The 12789-nt window shown below is 36.4% G+C and overlaps 2 protein-coding genes and 1 non-coding gene across 3 annotated transcripts; 2 read left to right on the plus strand and 1 right to left on the minus strand.

Moving 5' to 3' along the window:
- The first annotated feature begins 646 nt into the window (after positions 1-646).
- Positions 647-719, plus strand: TRNAR-CCG (transfer RNA arginine (anticodon CCG)). Its single transcript has one exon. It is a non-coding gene; the product is annotated as a tRNA-Arg (tRNA).
- Positions 720-2970: 2251 nt separating this feature from the next.
- On the plus strand, positions 2971-9831 carry LOC133695222 (uncharacterized). Its single transcript, XM_062117114.1, has 9 exons — positions 2971-3218; positions 3763-6737; positions 6816-6896; positions 7264-7416; positions 7640-7803; positions 7934-8081; positions 8169-8291; positions 8672-8759; positions 9394-9831. Exons 2-9 carry the CDS (start codon positions 3924-3926, stop codon positions 9585-9587), a joined length of 3765 nt encoding a protein of 1254 aa, XP_061973098.1. The 5' UTR covers positions 2971-3218; positions 3763-3923; the 3' UTR covers positions 9588-9831.
- Positions 9832-9946: 115 nt separating this feature from the next.
- LOC133695223 (GRAS family protein RAD1-like) lies at positions 9947-12225 on the minus strand. The gene has a single exon (XM_062117115.1). The coding sequence runs from the start codon at positions 11858-11860 to the stop codon at positions 10253-10255; it is 1608 nt and encodes a 535-aa protein (XP_061973099.1). The 5' UTR covers positions 11861-12225; the 3' UTR covers positions 9947-10252.
- Positions 12226-12789: the final 564 nt, after the last annotated feature.

A 12789-nucleotide genomic window follows, 5' to 3' on the forward strand; every position in this document is an offset into this window, starting at 1 on the left:
ATATGGCTTAAGACACTAGAATTTCACAATTGATAGAGACGGTCTTAAAAAACAATATTAAATTGTTCCTCAATCAAATTGATTTTAACTAAAAAAATTCTTTGAATATCTGTTAAATAAATTTTATTTTTAAGAGTAATTTAATTATTTTACTATGTTTTTAAATAATAAAAACTCAAAAAAACCTCTAAATATCAATTAAATAATTTTTGCTTTTAATAGTAATTTAGTTATTTTATTGTGTTTTAAAAATATAAAAAAATCAACTTGTCTCTAATCAATCTTGTAATGATTAATGATTAATGAACCTTGCAAAAAAAAAAAAAAAACTGTATTACCTCTAATAGCTACTCTAATAGCTAATTTAATGATATTTTTAGAAGGGTAAAATCATCATTACATTAATTCTTATTTCAATTCACATTGTAATGAATGTGCCTTCATAGTATTTCACTAATCTCCTTTAGTTTTTTTTTTATTATTATTGTATATGAGAAAAAATCGAAATTCACGTGTCCTTTTATTACGTGTAATTTCGCACTCAATTTTCTACCTAAGCAAGCAAGGAAGAGCATAAAATACATCATATAATTAATCATGCTCTGTATCTTCAAAAGCATTAAGTATGCTAGAAGACTCTCAATACGATCGCGTGGCCTAATGGATAAGGCGCTCGCCTCCGGAGCGGGAGATTGTGGGTTCGAGTCCCATCGCGATCGTTTTTCGCTATTTTCTCTTATTTGTGATTTTACCCGCAAATTTGGAAAAACAAAAAAACTTCACAATCAGCGCGTGCTTAGTTTTCGCCCAACTGCAGGTACAAATACCTACCTCCACAATAATATTTTCAAACCTCGGCACGTATATCCAAATTATTTATTTTTGCATTGCTTTCTGCATTAAAATTTTTTGCCCCCTAACCAATAGAGATTTATTTCATTTGAATGGAGTTTAAGTTAATGTTTTTATTTAAAAAACAATTTCATTATTGTATAAGTAAATAAAAGAATTTGAAAACCTTCATGCATCATGAAATTAGATATATTAATATTTATGTACATGATCTTTGATTATAATCAATTAAGTTTTTAACATTTATTAATATATTTATATATATATTAATTTATTTTATTAAATACAAGCATTAAACTTTTCAATTCATAATAAAAATATTTTTTATGATAAAAATAAATTGACAACCCCAGTATTTTTTTTAGTGTTGAAGTTGTTTTTTGATCTATCAAAGTACATATGTATTGTGACCAGTTAACTGTAAACTAAAAGAAAATGGGTCTTTATTGTATTTTTTTTGGATAAAATATTATTAATCAGAATAGTGCTCTATTTTACTCCTTTTATTTTTTTAATTTATTTTTTAATATTAAATTTTTTTTCTATTTAGTTATCATACTTTTATTATACGGATCTTAGGTTTAACGGGTTAAACTGTTAAGTTATGTATATAATTAGTAAAATCCTTAGATTATCTGATCTTAGAAAGAGAGAGAGCATTCACAGAGAGAGGCAATTTAGGCTTCACATGTATTTCAAGGAAATTTACTTCAAGTTATTTTTTAGAGGGAGGCAATAACTCTATAACTCACACCAAACACTGCCACTGAAAGTTACTTCTAGAAAACTTTGTTTCGACATTTATTTATAATTTTTATTAAACTCATTAATCCAACAAATACTTCCATGTATGAAAGGTATTATAATTTTTATTTATAATTTATTTATTTCTAATTGAATACGTCTCGATGAATTTGGGTACGAGAGGGATTGGAGCCGACCTCATTTGTTTAATAAATCTTTAGCATTATGGTCAATTTCCATGAGACAAGGAAAGTCAAGTAGAGCCGGCTTAAGTTAAAGGTCATTTAGAATAACTTAATGCTAATAAAAAAACTTCCGAGAATAAATAAGATATATTTGTTAATTATATTTTATAAAATAAAACTTTTTCAGTTAATAAAAGACTTTAAATATAAAATAAAAATTATTCAAGACTTCACTTGCTGGACATACATAAAAATAATTAAAAAAATCTTAAATCGGTTCTGAAACATAATCTTTTTTCATCCACAGCTAGTTATGACGAGTTTATGTCGTGTAATAATACAAGGTTTATATGTATACTTACGTATAGATAAAGACGGACCATATATAGCCAATGTATAAAAACACTATAAGACTTTAGGTGGTATTTTGGAATTAAATTATGACGTAATCTTTGATTAAACTAAAAGATTCTAAAACTCTAAGGTCAAAGCCAAATCTCTCCATGTATCTATCTTTGATTTTCATGTTTCCATCGAACTCTTCGCTTTCTTTCCTTAAAAGGTAATCAAAAGCTTCTGAAGCAAAATGTGAATACTGAAATATATGCAACGTGCCCGGAAGCTGGCCGCCCAGAAAAGGAAGTGGGGGGGGGGGGGGGGGGGGGGGGAGGAAACGTGTGTTTTAATGTTAAAAACGTATTTTTAATTTTTAATTATTTTTTAATTTTAGATTATTTTGATGATATCAAAAATAAATTTTAAAAAATAAAAATGAATATTATTTTAATATACTTCTAATAAAAATCACTTTAAAAAATTAATGCTATACATCATTCAGAAAAAGAAATAAATAAATAAACCCAAGATTTTGTACAAAAACTTGGCGTGATCCGATTCGCTTATAGTTAGATAATAATATAGCCAGCATTTGTTTAATATCGTCATATCGATAAATAATTCTTTATTTCTTTCCTTAGAATCACCGTGATAAAAAATGGAAAAATACAAAGCAGCTATCATCTCTAGAAACACTGGATCGTGCCACCAAAATATTAAGAAAGTAAACGTTATTTTCGTCAAACTAATTAACAGCAGTGGCATACAAAGTAAATAAACTGGGAAAACATCAAGAATCTAGTAACTTCAAGTAGTTTGTTGACTATTTAGCACATGTAAGAGAATGTATCTGAGCAGAGAGAGATAGAGAGAGAGAGAGAGAGAGACAAAAGGCCAATCCTTCTATTTTGTCAAAAAAATTACAAGTTTCAAATTTTTAGCACAAAAAATTCAAAAAGCAAACAAAACCCATGATGAATATGAGATAAATGTATTTGCTTTGTTGTTGTTATTTGAGCTTACAGAGAGACCCTTTACTCGCTCCCTCTTGAAGCAAAAGCCAAAGCTTTGAGTTAGATACCCTTTCTCCTTATATTTCAGGTATTTATGTTATAAGGCAAGTTCTTTTCTTTTCTTTTTAATTGTTTCTTTTTGGGTTTTAGTTGTTGATCTGAGAGAAATAAACTTTTGGGTTTTTTTTTGTGAATTATTTGAATTATTTGATTTTTTTTTTGTTTTTTTGGTTAGATTTTGAGCTATTCGATAATTAATTTAGAATTTTGTTGGTTGGGAATTTGGATAGTTAATTTATGCTGATATATCATATCACCACTTTAAGTTTGTGTAGTTTCTAACTTTTTGAGGTGGTAGTTGATTTTTGAGTCTGGATGGGTTACTTTGTGTCCAATTCTATCTGTAACTTTTTGGAGGTTTTATTGTGTTTATCTATCTTTGAAGTTCAGTTGGATTCTCCTAACTTTGATAATATTTGATGACTGCATGTGGTTTGAATGAATCCCAGTTTGTAAATTGTTTTGTTTGCCTTGCTGTGTGGATTTCTGTTCTATTACTTGTAATGTATCATTTTTCTGAAGATCTGAGGGTTCTTGACGCGTTTGCATGTGTTTGCTGTTCTTTTTTTCAGGAAATTTAGCAAATCATTGTGATCATAAACCTTGTTGTGAGCGAAGTTTGTGTGTTGGTATGTAGTTGATGGACTGATTTTGTGTGTGAGTGTTTGGTGATGGCATTGGGTTTTATCCGCTTGATTCGAGTTAAGTTGAGAAGTATTTAAATAATGTTGTGATGGAAGAGTCAGAGATATATAAACAACATCAATACAATTATGGGGATCCTAGACATGAGATATCCCAGCCTGCTTCTCAGGCATATACCTCAGACCCTTCAAGTAGCAGGAATTCCAATACAAGAGTTCCTGACCTAAATGTACCACCAACAGAAGTTAAACCTGTACGTAACTATTCCATTCAGACAGGTGAGGAGTTTGCTCTCGAATTTATGCGTGATCGGGTCATTCCTAAGAAGCCTCTCAATCCAAATGCTGTTGGCGATCCCAACTATGTGACTGGTTATCTGGAACTAAAAGGTATTTTAGGCATTAGTCATACAGGGTCTGAAAGTGGTTCAGATATTTCGATGCTAACCATGGTAGAGAGAGGTCAAAAAGACTTTGAGAGGATGGACTCATCTTTACATGAAGAGAGAAGCAACTATGGGTCAATTCAGTTGGTACTAGGAACTTCATCTGGTTATGAAAGCCATGGAGCTCTGCATGGCTATGCCTCCTCTGGAGCCTCCGATAGCTTCTCTGGGAAAATGAAAGTTCTCTGCAGCTTTGGTGGTAAAATCCTACCACGGCCAAGTGATGGACAACTGAGGTATGTTGGAGGTGAAAAGCGCATTATGTGTATTGCAAGGGACATTTCTTGGCATGAGTTTAAGCAGAAAACTTTAGCAATATATTACGAAGCTCGCGTCATAAAATATCAGCTTCCTGGTGAAGATCTTGATGCCTTGGTTTCTGTTTCATGTGACGAGGATCTGCTGAATATGATGGATGAATGGAGTGAAATTGAAGATAGAGAAGGATCACAAAAACTCAGATTGTTTCTGTTTTCAATGAGTGATTTGGAAGATGCTCAACTGGGCCTGGGCAGTGCGGAGGGTGATTCCGAGATTCAGTATGTAGTTGCTGTCAATGGCATGGACATGGGATCCAGAAGAGGATCAGCCCTGCATGGTTTGGCAAGCTCTTCAGGAAACATTGACAGGGAGACGACCAGTGTTGCATCTGCTGGGGTCAGCCCTTCACCTTTGGTTGGCACTTACCACTCTTCTCAACCTACTCTTCAAAGTTCCTCCAATGCCTACGAGACCTATCCACAATTTTATCATGACCAGATGATGGATCATAGAGACACTAAGCATTTCCCATTGCACTATCACCATCATTCCTCTAATGACTCTCCTCTTGGAGAAATCCCTTATTCAAGGCAACTTCAAGGGCATATGAATGAAGAAGCAGATTTTTACGAAGGACATCAATGTATTAGCTTTCAGATGAAGAATTCGCAGATGCCAGGAAAGGAGGTGAATCCAAAACCTGCTGGTTCAATTCAGCAAAAGATTGACTTGGGAAAAACTCATGCGATAGAGAATATTTACCCTGCTCCAGTTGATGAAGTACCAGTACCAGCTGCTGTGCCAGAAGGAGATCTAAGTACAATACCATCAAAATATGAGGGGAAATGCCCAGAACCAAAGAAGGTTTCTTCTTTTGTTGATGATGTGAATCAAGTGCAGGTTCCTAGATCTCATGACAATGATCAACACTCCACACCCAGTGGTGCATCTGGTCCAGGTAATGCTGATTCTACTTCGAATCCAGTTGACTTGAACTATCTTGAGCCATCAATACCTTCTCAGAGGATTTATTATTCGGAGAGAATACCCCGGGGTCAAGCAGAGTTACTGAACAGATTAACCAAGTCTGATGATTCACTTGGCTCTCAGTTGCTCATTTCTCATTCACATCCAGGCATCACCGAGAACAATCCAGTTATGGAATCAGTGGAAAATTTGCATGAGAGTAATTTGGCTGCCCACACTGAACACTTCATTTCAACTGCAAAACCATCATGTACAGACTCTCAAATCATAGATGATGGAGTCGCTCAATTTCAACAACATAAAGAGTTTCCCGATGCCATTTATCAGATGAATAACAAGCTCCCTGATTCCGAACAGGTGTCAGATTTTGGGTTCAAGCTGGCAGTTGCTAAGAATGTTGATGAAAATGATTCTGCAAACAGGGATAGGATTCTCAAGGAAGACTTGGAGACAGATATGGCCACTGGTAATCATAGGAAACTCCGAGCTGATGTAAAGGGAGAAGTGGGATCTGGACATCTGGCTGTGCACCAAGTAACTTGTGTTGTGCAGCATAAGGATCCTACAGCTGATCTTCCAGATGACTTGGATGAGATGACAACCAGGAATGTCTCTGATGAGGACAGTCTGAGACATTTTCAGCCATTTTCTTGGACAGATAGCTCAGCTGAAGTTGTTGCAGAAGGAATACCCCCTGTCACTGTTTCAGCCACCAAGCAGGCAGAAATCCAAATTGATATAAATGATAGATTCCCTCGTGATTTCATTTCTGAAATATTCTCAAAAGGGATATTTACTGAGGACACCCCTGGTCTTAGTCCACTACACAGTGATGGAGCTGGTGTGAGTGTAAACATGGAAAATCATGAGCCGAAGCACTGGTCATATTTTCAGAAGCTGGCAAAGGAAGAGTTTGTTCAAAAAGATATTTCTCTTATTGATCAGGATCATCTAACTACTCCATCTGTGCTTACAAATGTAGATCATAAATCTTGTCATTTCACACATTTGGCAGAAGGTGGAGATTCAGTGGGCCATGACTATTCCCAAATTATTTTTGGCCAAGACAATCAGAATAATTTACCTGGAATGGTAGGAGCTGATTCTACAATGATGTCTGATTTTGATCATTCCCAATTGAAGGAGACAGAAAGTATGCAGTTTGAGGCTATGATGGAGAACCTACAGTCACCAGATTCACAGTATGAGGTATCTCTTCTCAATTTTAATTTGATTTGAGAACTTATTTCCTAGCATGCCAACCGAACTTCACTCTGATGCTCATAGGATGGGAAGTTGGATAACAAGAAAGATGGCCTTCCAACTTGCGATCCTTCTCTGGGAGATTTTGATATCAATACCTTGCAGGTATGCACTGGTTACATTTACCAATCTTTATTATGATGTAAAGTTTTTCTGTCCTGTTTTTAGTGTTTGAAAGAAATTCTATTTACACATGCTTAAAATATTAATAGACTCAAACTTCAATCTATAATACAATATGAAAAGTAACCAAACCTAGAGAGAGGGTACAATGTGCTTTCTGATTAGTTTCCTTCTCTCCTTTCTACTTCTGTGATGCATATTTGACGACCTTGCAGGAACATATGGATTTAGTGTTCCTTTCGCATGCTTGTGCCTTCCATCTTGTGCTTTAAGATTAGTTCAATTTACTTTTTTCCTGAAAATAACATCCACTTTATTCGTTTTTACTCTCTTCCGGGTGATATAACAGGTAATAAAAAATGAAGATCTTGAAGAGCAGAAAGAATTGGGTTCTGGCACTTTTGGAACTGTGTATCATGGAAAGTGGAGGGGCACTGATGTTGCCATTAAGAGGCTAAAGAAGATCTGTTTCACAGGTCGATCGTCAGAGCAAGAGAGACTGGTAACTTTTGCTCAACTCTTGATATGCATTTCCAAATTTTTTTCCTAAAAATAATTATGTGCTATTTTATCCTGTAGCCTTCATTGATTTATAGAAAAAAGAGGAGGTCAATTCAATAAGTCTTCATTAGTATTCAACAAGTACATTGGCTTCTAGTTTCCTTATCTTCTTATATGCTTTCTTAGCTTGATGTTAAATAATCTATTTTCACTGGCTTCATCAGACCTTGGAGTTTTGGCGGGAAGCTGGCATCCTTTCAAAGCTCCACCATCCAAATGTTGTTGCATTTTATGGTGTAGTTCAAGATGGACATGGGGGGACATTAGCTACTGTAACAGAGTACATGGTTGATGGTTCTCTTAGAAATGTTTTACTTCGCAAGGATAGGTATGTTGTGCACTCTTGCATTTCTCTGAATTCCAGTTTGGCATATTCCTGCTAATTTGCAATTTCATGCACAGGCAGTTGATTGTTTTGTCTTCTCCTGTTTCTTATTTCATTAAATATTAACTTGCAGGTATCTAGATCGTCGCAAGAGACTTCTCATAGCTATGGATGCTGCGTTTGGAATGGAATATCTGCATTCGAAGAATATTGTACATTTTGATTTGAAATGTGACAACTTGCTTGTGAACTTGAAAGATCCCCAACGACCAATCTGCAAGGTAAGTTCTAGTGGTATGAACAAAAAACTGATTGCATCGAACGATTGAGTTCTTATTATAAAACATTCTTATGAATGGATGTTCCAGGTTGGTGATTTTGGCCTTTCAAAAATCAAACGAAATACTTTGGTTTCTGGAGGTGTAAGGGGAACTCTACCATGGATGGCCCCCGAGCTTCTAAATGGAAGCAGTAATAAGGTTTCAGAAAAGGTAAAGGCTTCCATCTTGAAATTACATCTGTCAATGACATGAAAAAGATTGTAATGTTGTAGAGTTGATATAGATTTTTGTCCCATGTACACCTCGGCTAAGTTTGTAACTGACATGACTGAATTTTCAATTCATTTGTTGCATTTGGTGGTGGAAAACTTTATCTGAATATCTACATTTTGTTTCTTCTAGTTTGTGAAAAGTTGCTAAGCTGGTTTAGGTTTTAAAAAATTCGTCCTGCACATGTTGCCTTTTATTTGACAGATATGGAACTTGGTTCATGCAGGGGTTTATTTCTCTTCCTTCTTTTCTTTTCCCATCATTTGTAGTCCTTGTTTAATGTCCCTTATGATCAGCTTCTAATCTATAATTGATCACAGGTTGATGTTTTCTCTTTTGGAATTGTCCTTTGGGAAATTCTCACCGGTGAGGAGCCCTATGCCAACATGCACTATGGTGCAATTATAGGTATGAGTTTTGTACTCAATTCTTTTTTGCGTTGTTCATGCATGATTGTGTGCAAATGACATATATCTTATTTGGGTTGTGCCTGTATCCTAAGATTGCAGCACCATTGTGAAACTGCAGTTACCAAAAATGCTGCTGGACTCTGCTAGTATACGATTGAATTTGTCTTTCAATTTTCATAGATTTGTTTCACTAAATGGATGCATGCATGTGATTCATAATTATATCAGGAAGTAATGGTGGGATAATTTAAAAAGGAACAATAGGTGTTGGAAAAAAAAAATTTCTTGAAAAATCATCGTTGTTGGGGTTCCTTTTTATTCTGTAATAATAGACTTGTGTTTCCTGTTCTGAACTGAGTCTTATTCTGTAATAATAGACTTGTGTTTCCTGTTCTGAACTGAGTCCGGTATAGTTCCGTAATGGTATCAAGACTTTGAAGGTTCAATGCCAATGGGCTAACTGCACTTCTAGATTACACACTAACCTCTGGAAATCAGAATAACTATGTACATTATTTGCTGCAATTGTACATTAAATCTTTTCCTCTGTCATGTCGTGTACAGTTGATGTCAGTTGCATTTATATTGTCTATGCTGTCGACATTTATGTGAGTATCTATCCTGGTGTGTAGGGGGGATTGTAAACAACACACTGAGACCAACTATTCCAAGTTATTGTGATTCTGAATGGGGAATACTAATGGAGCAGTGTTGGGCCCCAAATCCTGGAGTTAGGCCTTCCTTCACAGAAATTGCCAGTCGTTTGCGCATAATGTCAGCAGCTGCTAGCCAAGGCAAAGGACACGGAAACAAGGCATCAAAGTAGTGGTTTCACAATTTCTAGTTATCGCCTTCCCCTGATTTGTTTCATCCTAAATCGATTGTTTGAAGTTCAAAGAGAGACTTGTATCGTGTTAGAAAGGAGAAATCGGCTTCCATAATGTTTTTGAGATGGGAGTAGATTCTCTTACAATAATCTGATGAGTATTGTTTTATTCCAGTTATTCCAGAATGTTACATTGTCATTGAATTCTATACTTTGAAAAGGAATTTCAAGGTTTTTTCCCGTCTTTTGCGTCTCAAATGGGTTGTTACCGTTGGTTGTTTGCCCTGACTGATAGGCTCTGTACTTCCACAAGAATCCAATGAAACCATAATGTTAGAAGCGCATGAAAGAGCAGTCAATTATTTGTGAAGAAACAGCAACTGCAATTTATAAGGTTCCGATATACGAGCTTCTGTAGATTTACACCATCACCTAATCAATCCTGAGTCTTGACTCAAAGGTACCAATCGCCATCTAAAAATGTGAACTAGAATGATCAATATTGCAATGATAACACAATTCAAGAAATTGCAAAACTTCTGTGAGAAACATGGGCTGAAATGTGCACAATCTTTTCGGGAATATCTGGATCATCATTAAAGCAGCAAATCCACTTTATTATTTAAATGTTGATACTATATAAAGCAGCAAAACCTTGGCAGGCATTAGGAGGGAAAAAGGTTGTGCACTTGCCATGCAGATGCTAGCATGATAGGCCGGCCTTTCCATCCAAGGAGGAGACAACCCTTTTCGGTGGCTAAAGTGTAACCATCAATGCCATAAACAGAGAGCATCATTCTAGCTTGGCTCATGCATTTCAACCCCATTACTTGAAACCCTGCTCGGGATAATTGCCTTCTCCATTGATCTGCTCTTTCATGTCTCTCAATCCTGTTAGAACCTTCATAAGCTATGATATTGCAAATCTCCGTAGAAAATTGAACCTTTTCCATCTTTATCCTCTTTGGGCTATTTCTCGGAAGACTAGCTTCAAGGGAATCAAAAATGGCAGAGTAGTAATGAAGAGATTCAATAAATCTTCCAAGAAAGAAGGGACCGTTGTGGTTTGCGTCTTGTTCTACCACGGTAAGCAATGTTGGATTTAATTTCTTTATTGCTTGGAGGATTGCCTTGAGAGAGCCTCTACTCTCTTTCACGAACTTGTGCAAGTGCATTATGCTATTCACAAATAATGCCTCCCCTTCTCTCAAGTTAAGATTCTCGGTAGTTAAAAGCAATGGCGAAACTGGCTCTGAAACCAAGTTAAATTCCAAACGGATGCCTAATGAGCTAGCTTCCTCGGCAAGTTCTTTCATGCTAGCTTCAAGCTCTAACAGATTATGACCATCTATCAATCCTGTGATTCGGAGTTTCGGAGGGCCTTGAGGCCTTGAGGCTAGAGTTCTCATCAAAGAAGGCCACTGAAGGGCGTGCTCCATTCCTAGATCAATGATATGCAAAGAGTCCTTTTCTTTTGCTGCCTGGCATATAGCTTCATTTGCAGCCATGAAACCAAAAGCGATATAAGGAGTTGCTTGATGAAGAAGTTGAAAAGCTTCCATTTTCTCTGCCCTAACGATCAATGATCTATCCATAGCACCACCAATTGTGAATGTCCCATGTGCATTCACATTATTAAGATGTGATAATCTACATTTCAATCCCATAGCGAAGCAATAAGAAACCCTCTGCAAAGAATCACCCCATGGACTAACTGAAGGCCAAATTTGGCTAAGCATTGTTTCTGCTAGCCGTGTGTCTCTGCAGCCCAAAGCCTCAGCACAAGCCAACAACAAGTGGACCAAATGAAGGCCTTGATCTACACCCTGAGTCATGTCTTCCACTCTAGGCTCCATATCAGAAACTGTTTCAAGATCTTCGAAAGAGCTGCTCATCTCCAATTCATCACCTTCTATATTCATCTTTGGAACGTCTTGAAAAACATCATTCACCATGGAAAATGCCTCTATATGATCATCTTGGAGGTGATTGAAATCCTGGTCCTTCTCAAAGGACTTGTCATCCTTGTCACCGTCTTGATTCACGTTAATAAAGCTATCAACCAATTCATCCACCTCAGAATCAGCCAAGTGAGGAGGGCTAGTGCTGTCATCATCAGGAGAAAGAAGTTCAATCTCACTGAATGTGATCTCCTCCCAGCACTCTTCTCCTTGTTCCAGCTCCATTCTAGCAGGACAAAACCTTCTAATGGCAAGGTCATGGTTGAGACTCTCGTGCATGGAGAAGGAGAGCCAGTCATTCATGCCTTCCATTGCTTCTTGAAGGAGCTCAGGTGAAGGGAATGATATGGCTAAGAGTTAGACCGACTTTGGAGGCTAAAGGGAAAACATAAATACGGTGGATCCTAATTCTCTAAACTATATGTTGAATAAATAGATATCTTAAGATCTAATGACAGGATGATGGGTTTTTTTTTTTTTTGTTCCATCAAAAACTGAGCCGCAAGAGAAAGCGACAAGAGTATTGACTACACAAAAGTTAGGAGATCAACTGCCAACAGAAAAGGAGTGCATGGCTTATGAGGCCACGTTGAAAATCAATGATAGGAAACGAGGAAGCCGGTTCGGCAGATGCTATTGATCACAAAGTTAAAGCTGTTAACTCCTCAAGTTTGGCTTTAGTAGCAAGTGAGCCTATTAACCCTATTCAACAGAAGGGAGAAAAAGGAAGAAGCTAGCGCGCGGCTGTGTACACAAGTAAAATATAATATAATATAATATAATATAATTCAGCTTCGTAAATCAACATCACCGAAGATTAGTGCTGTATGAAAGGGGGAGTTGTTTGTCATAAATTAAAGAATCCAATGGAATTCGGTGAGGATGAAAGAAAGGGGACGTTGGGAGGAGATGCGCGACAACCTGCATTGAATTTTATCGTTAGGTATGAAATGAAAAATATGGAAAGGACCGATGACTTTTCTACAATTTGCTTTGCATTGCTGGCCTTTAAGAAAGCAACACCTTTTGTGGAGGGGCCGGTCGCCCCAATGAGGATTGGAGCTCTTTTCTTGCATGGCTGTCATGTTTGTCACCTCTCACAAGTCTCTCTGGACGGCCAACAAACAGTGAGACGTTACAAGGTGGTTTTAAATCTTTTTCATTATTTTTTCAGTTCCTAAAGTTGTGTCTTTTTTTCACTTTTGTTTGCTTTTCGATACCATTTAATTCAGATTATTTTT

The sequence above is a fragment of the Populus nigra genome, chromosome 5 (genome assembly GCF_951802175.1).
Source record: "Populus nigra chromosome 5, ddPopNigr1.1, whole genome shotgun sequence".
Lineage (NCBI taxonomy): Eukaryota > Viridiplantae > Streptophyta > Magnoliopsida > Malpighiales > Salicaceae > Populus > Populus nigra.

Excerpts from the sequence above, each read along its gene's own strand:
- LOC133695222 (XM_062117114.1), top strand. The coding sequence starts at position 3,924 with ATGGAAGAGTCAGAGATATATAAACAACATCAATACAATTATGGGGAT. Across the intron at positions 6,897-7,263 it reads TTGATATCAATACCTTGCAG|GTAATAAAAAATGAAGATCT; the intron begins GTATGCACTGGT and ends GTGATATAACAG. Across the intron at positions 8,082-8,168 it reads CCCAACGACCAATCTGCAAG|GTTGGTGATTTTGGCCTTTC; the intron begins GTAAGTTCTAGT and ends TGGATGTTCCAG.
- LOC133695223 (XM_062117115.1), bottom strand. The coding sequence starts at position 11,860 with ATGGAAGGCATGAATGACTGGCTCTCCTTCTCCATGCACGAGAGTCTC.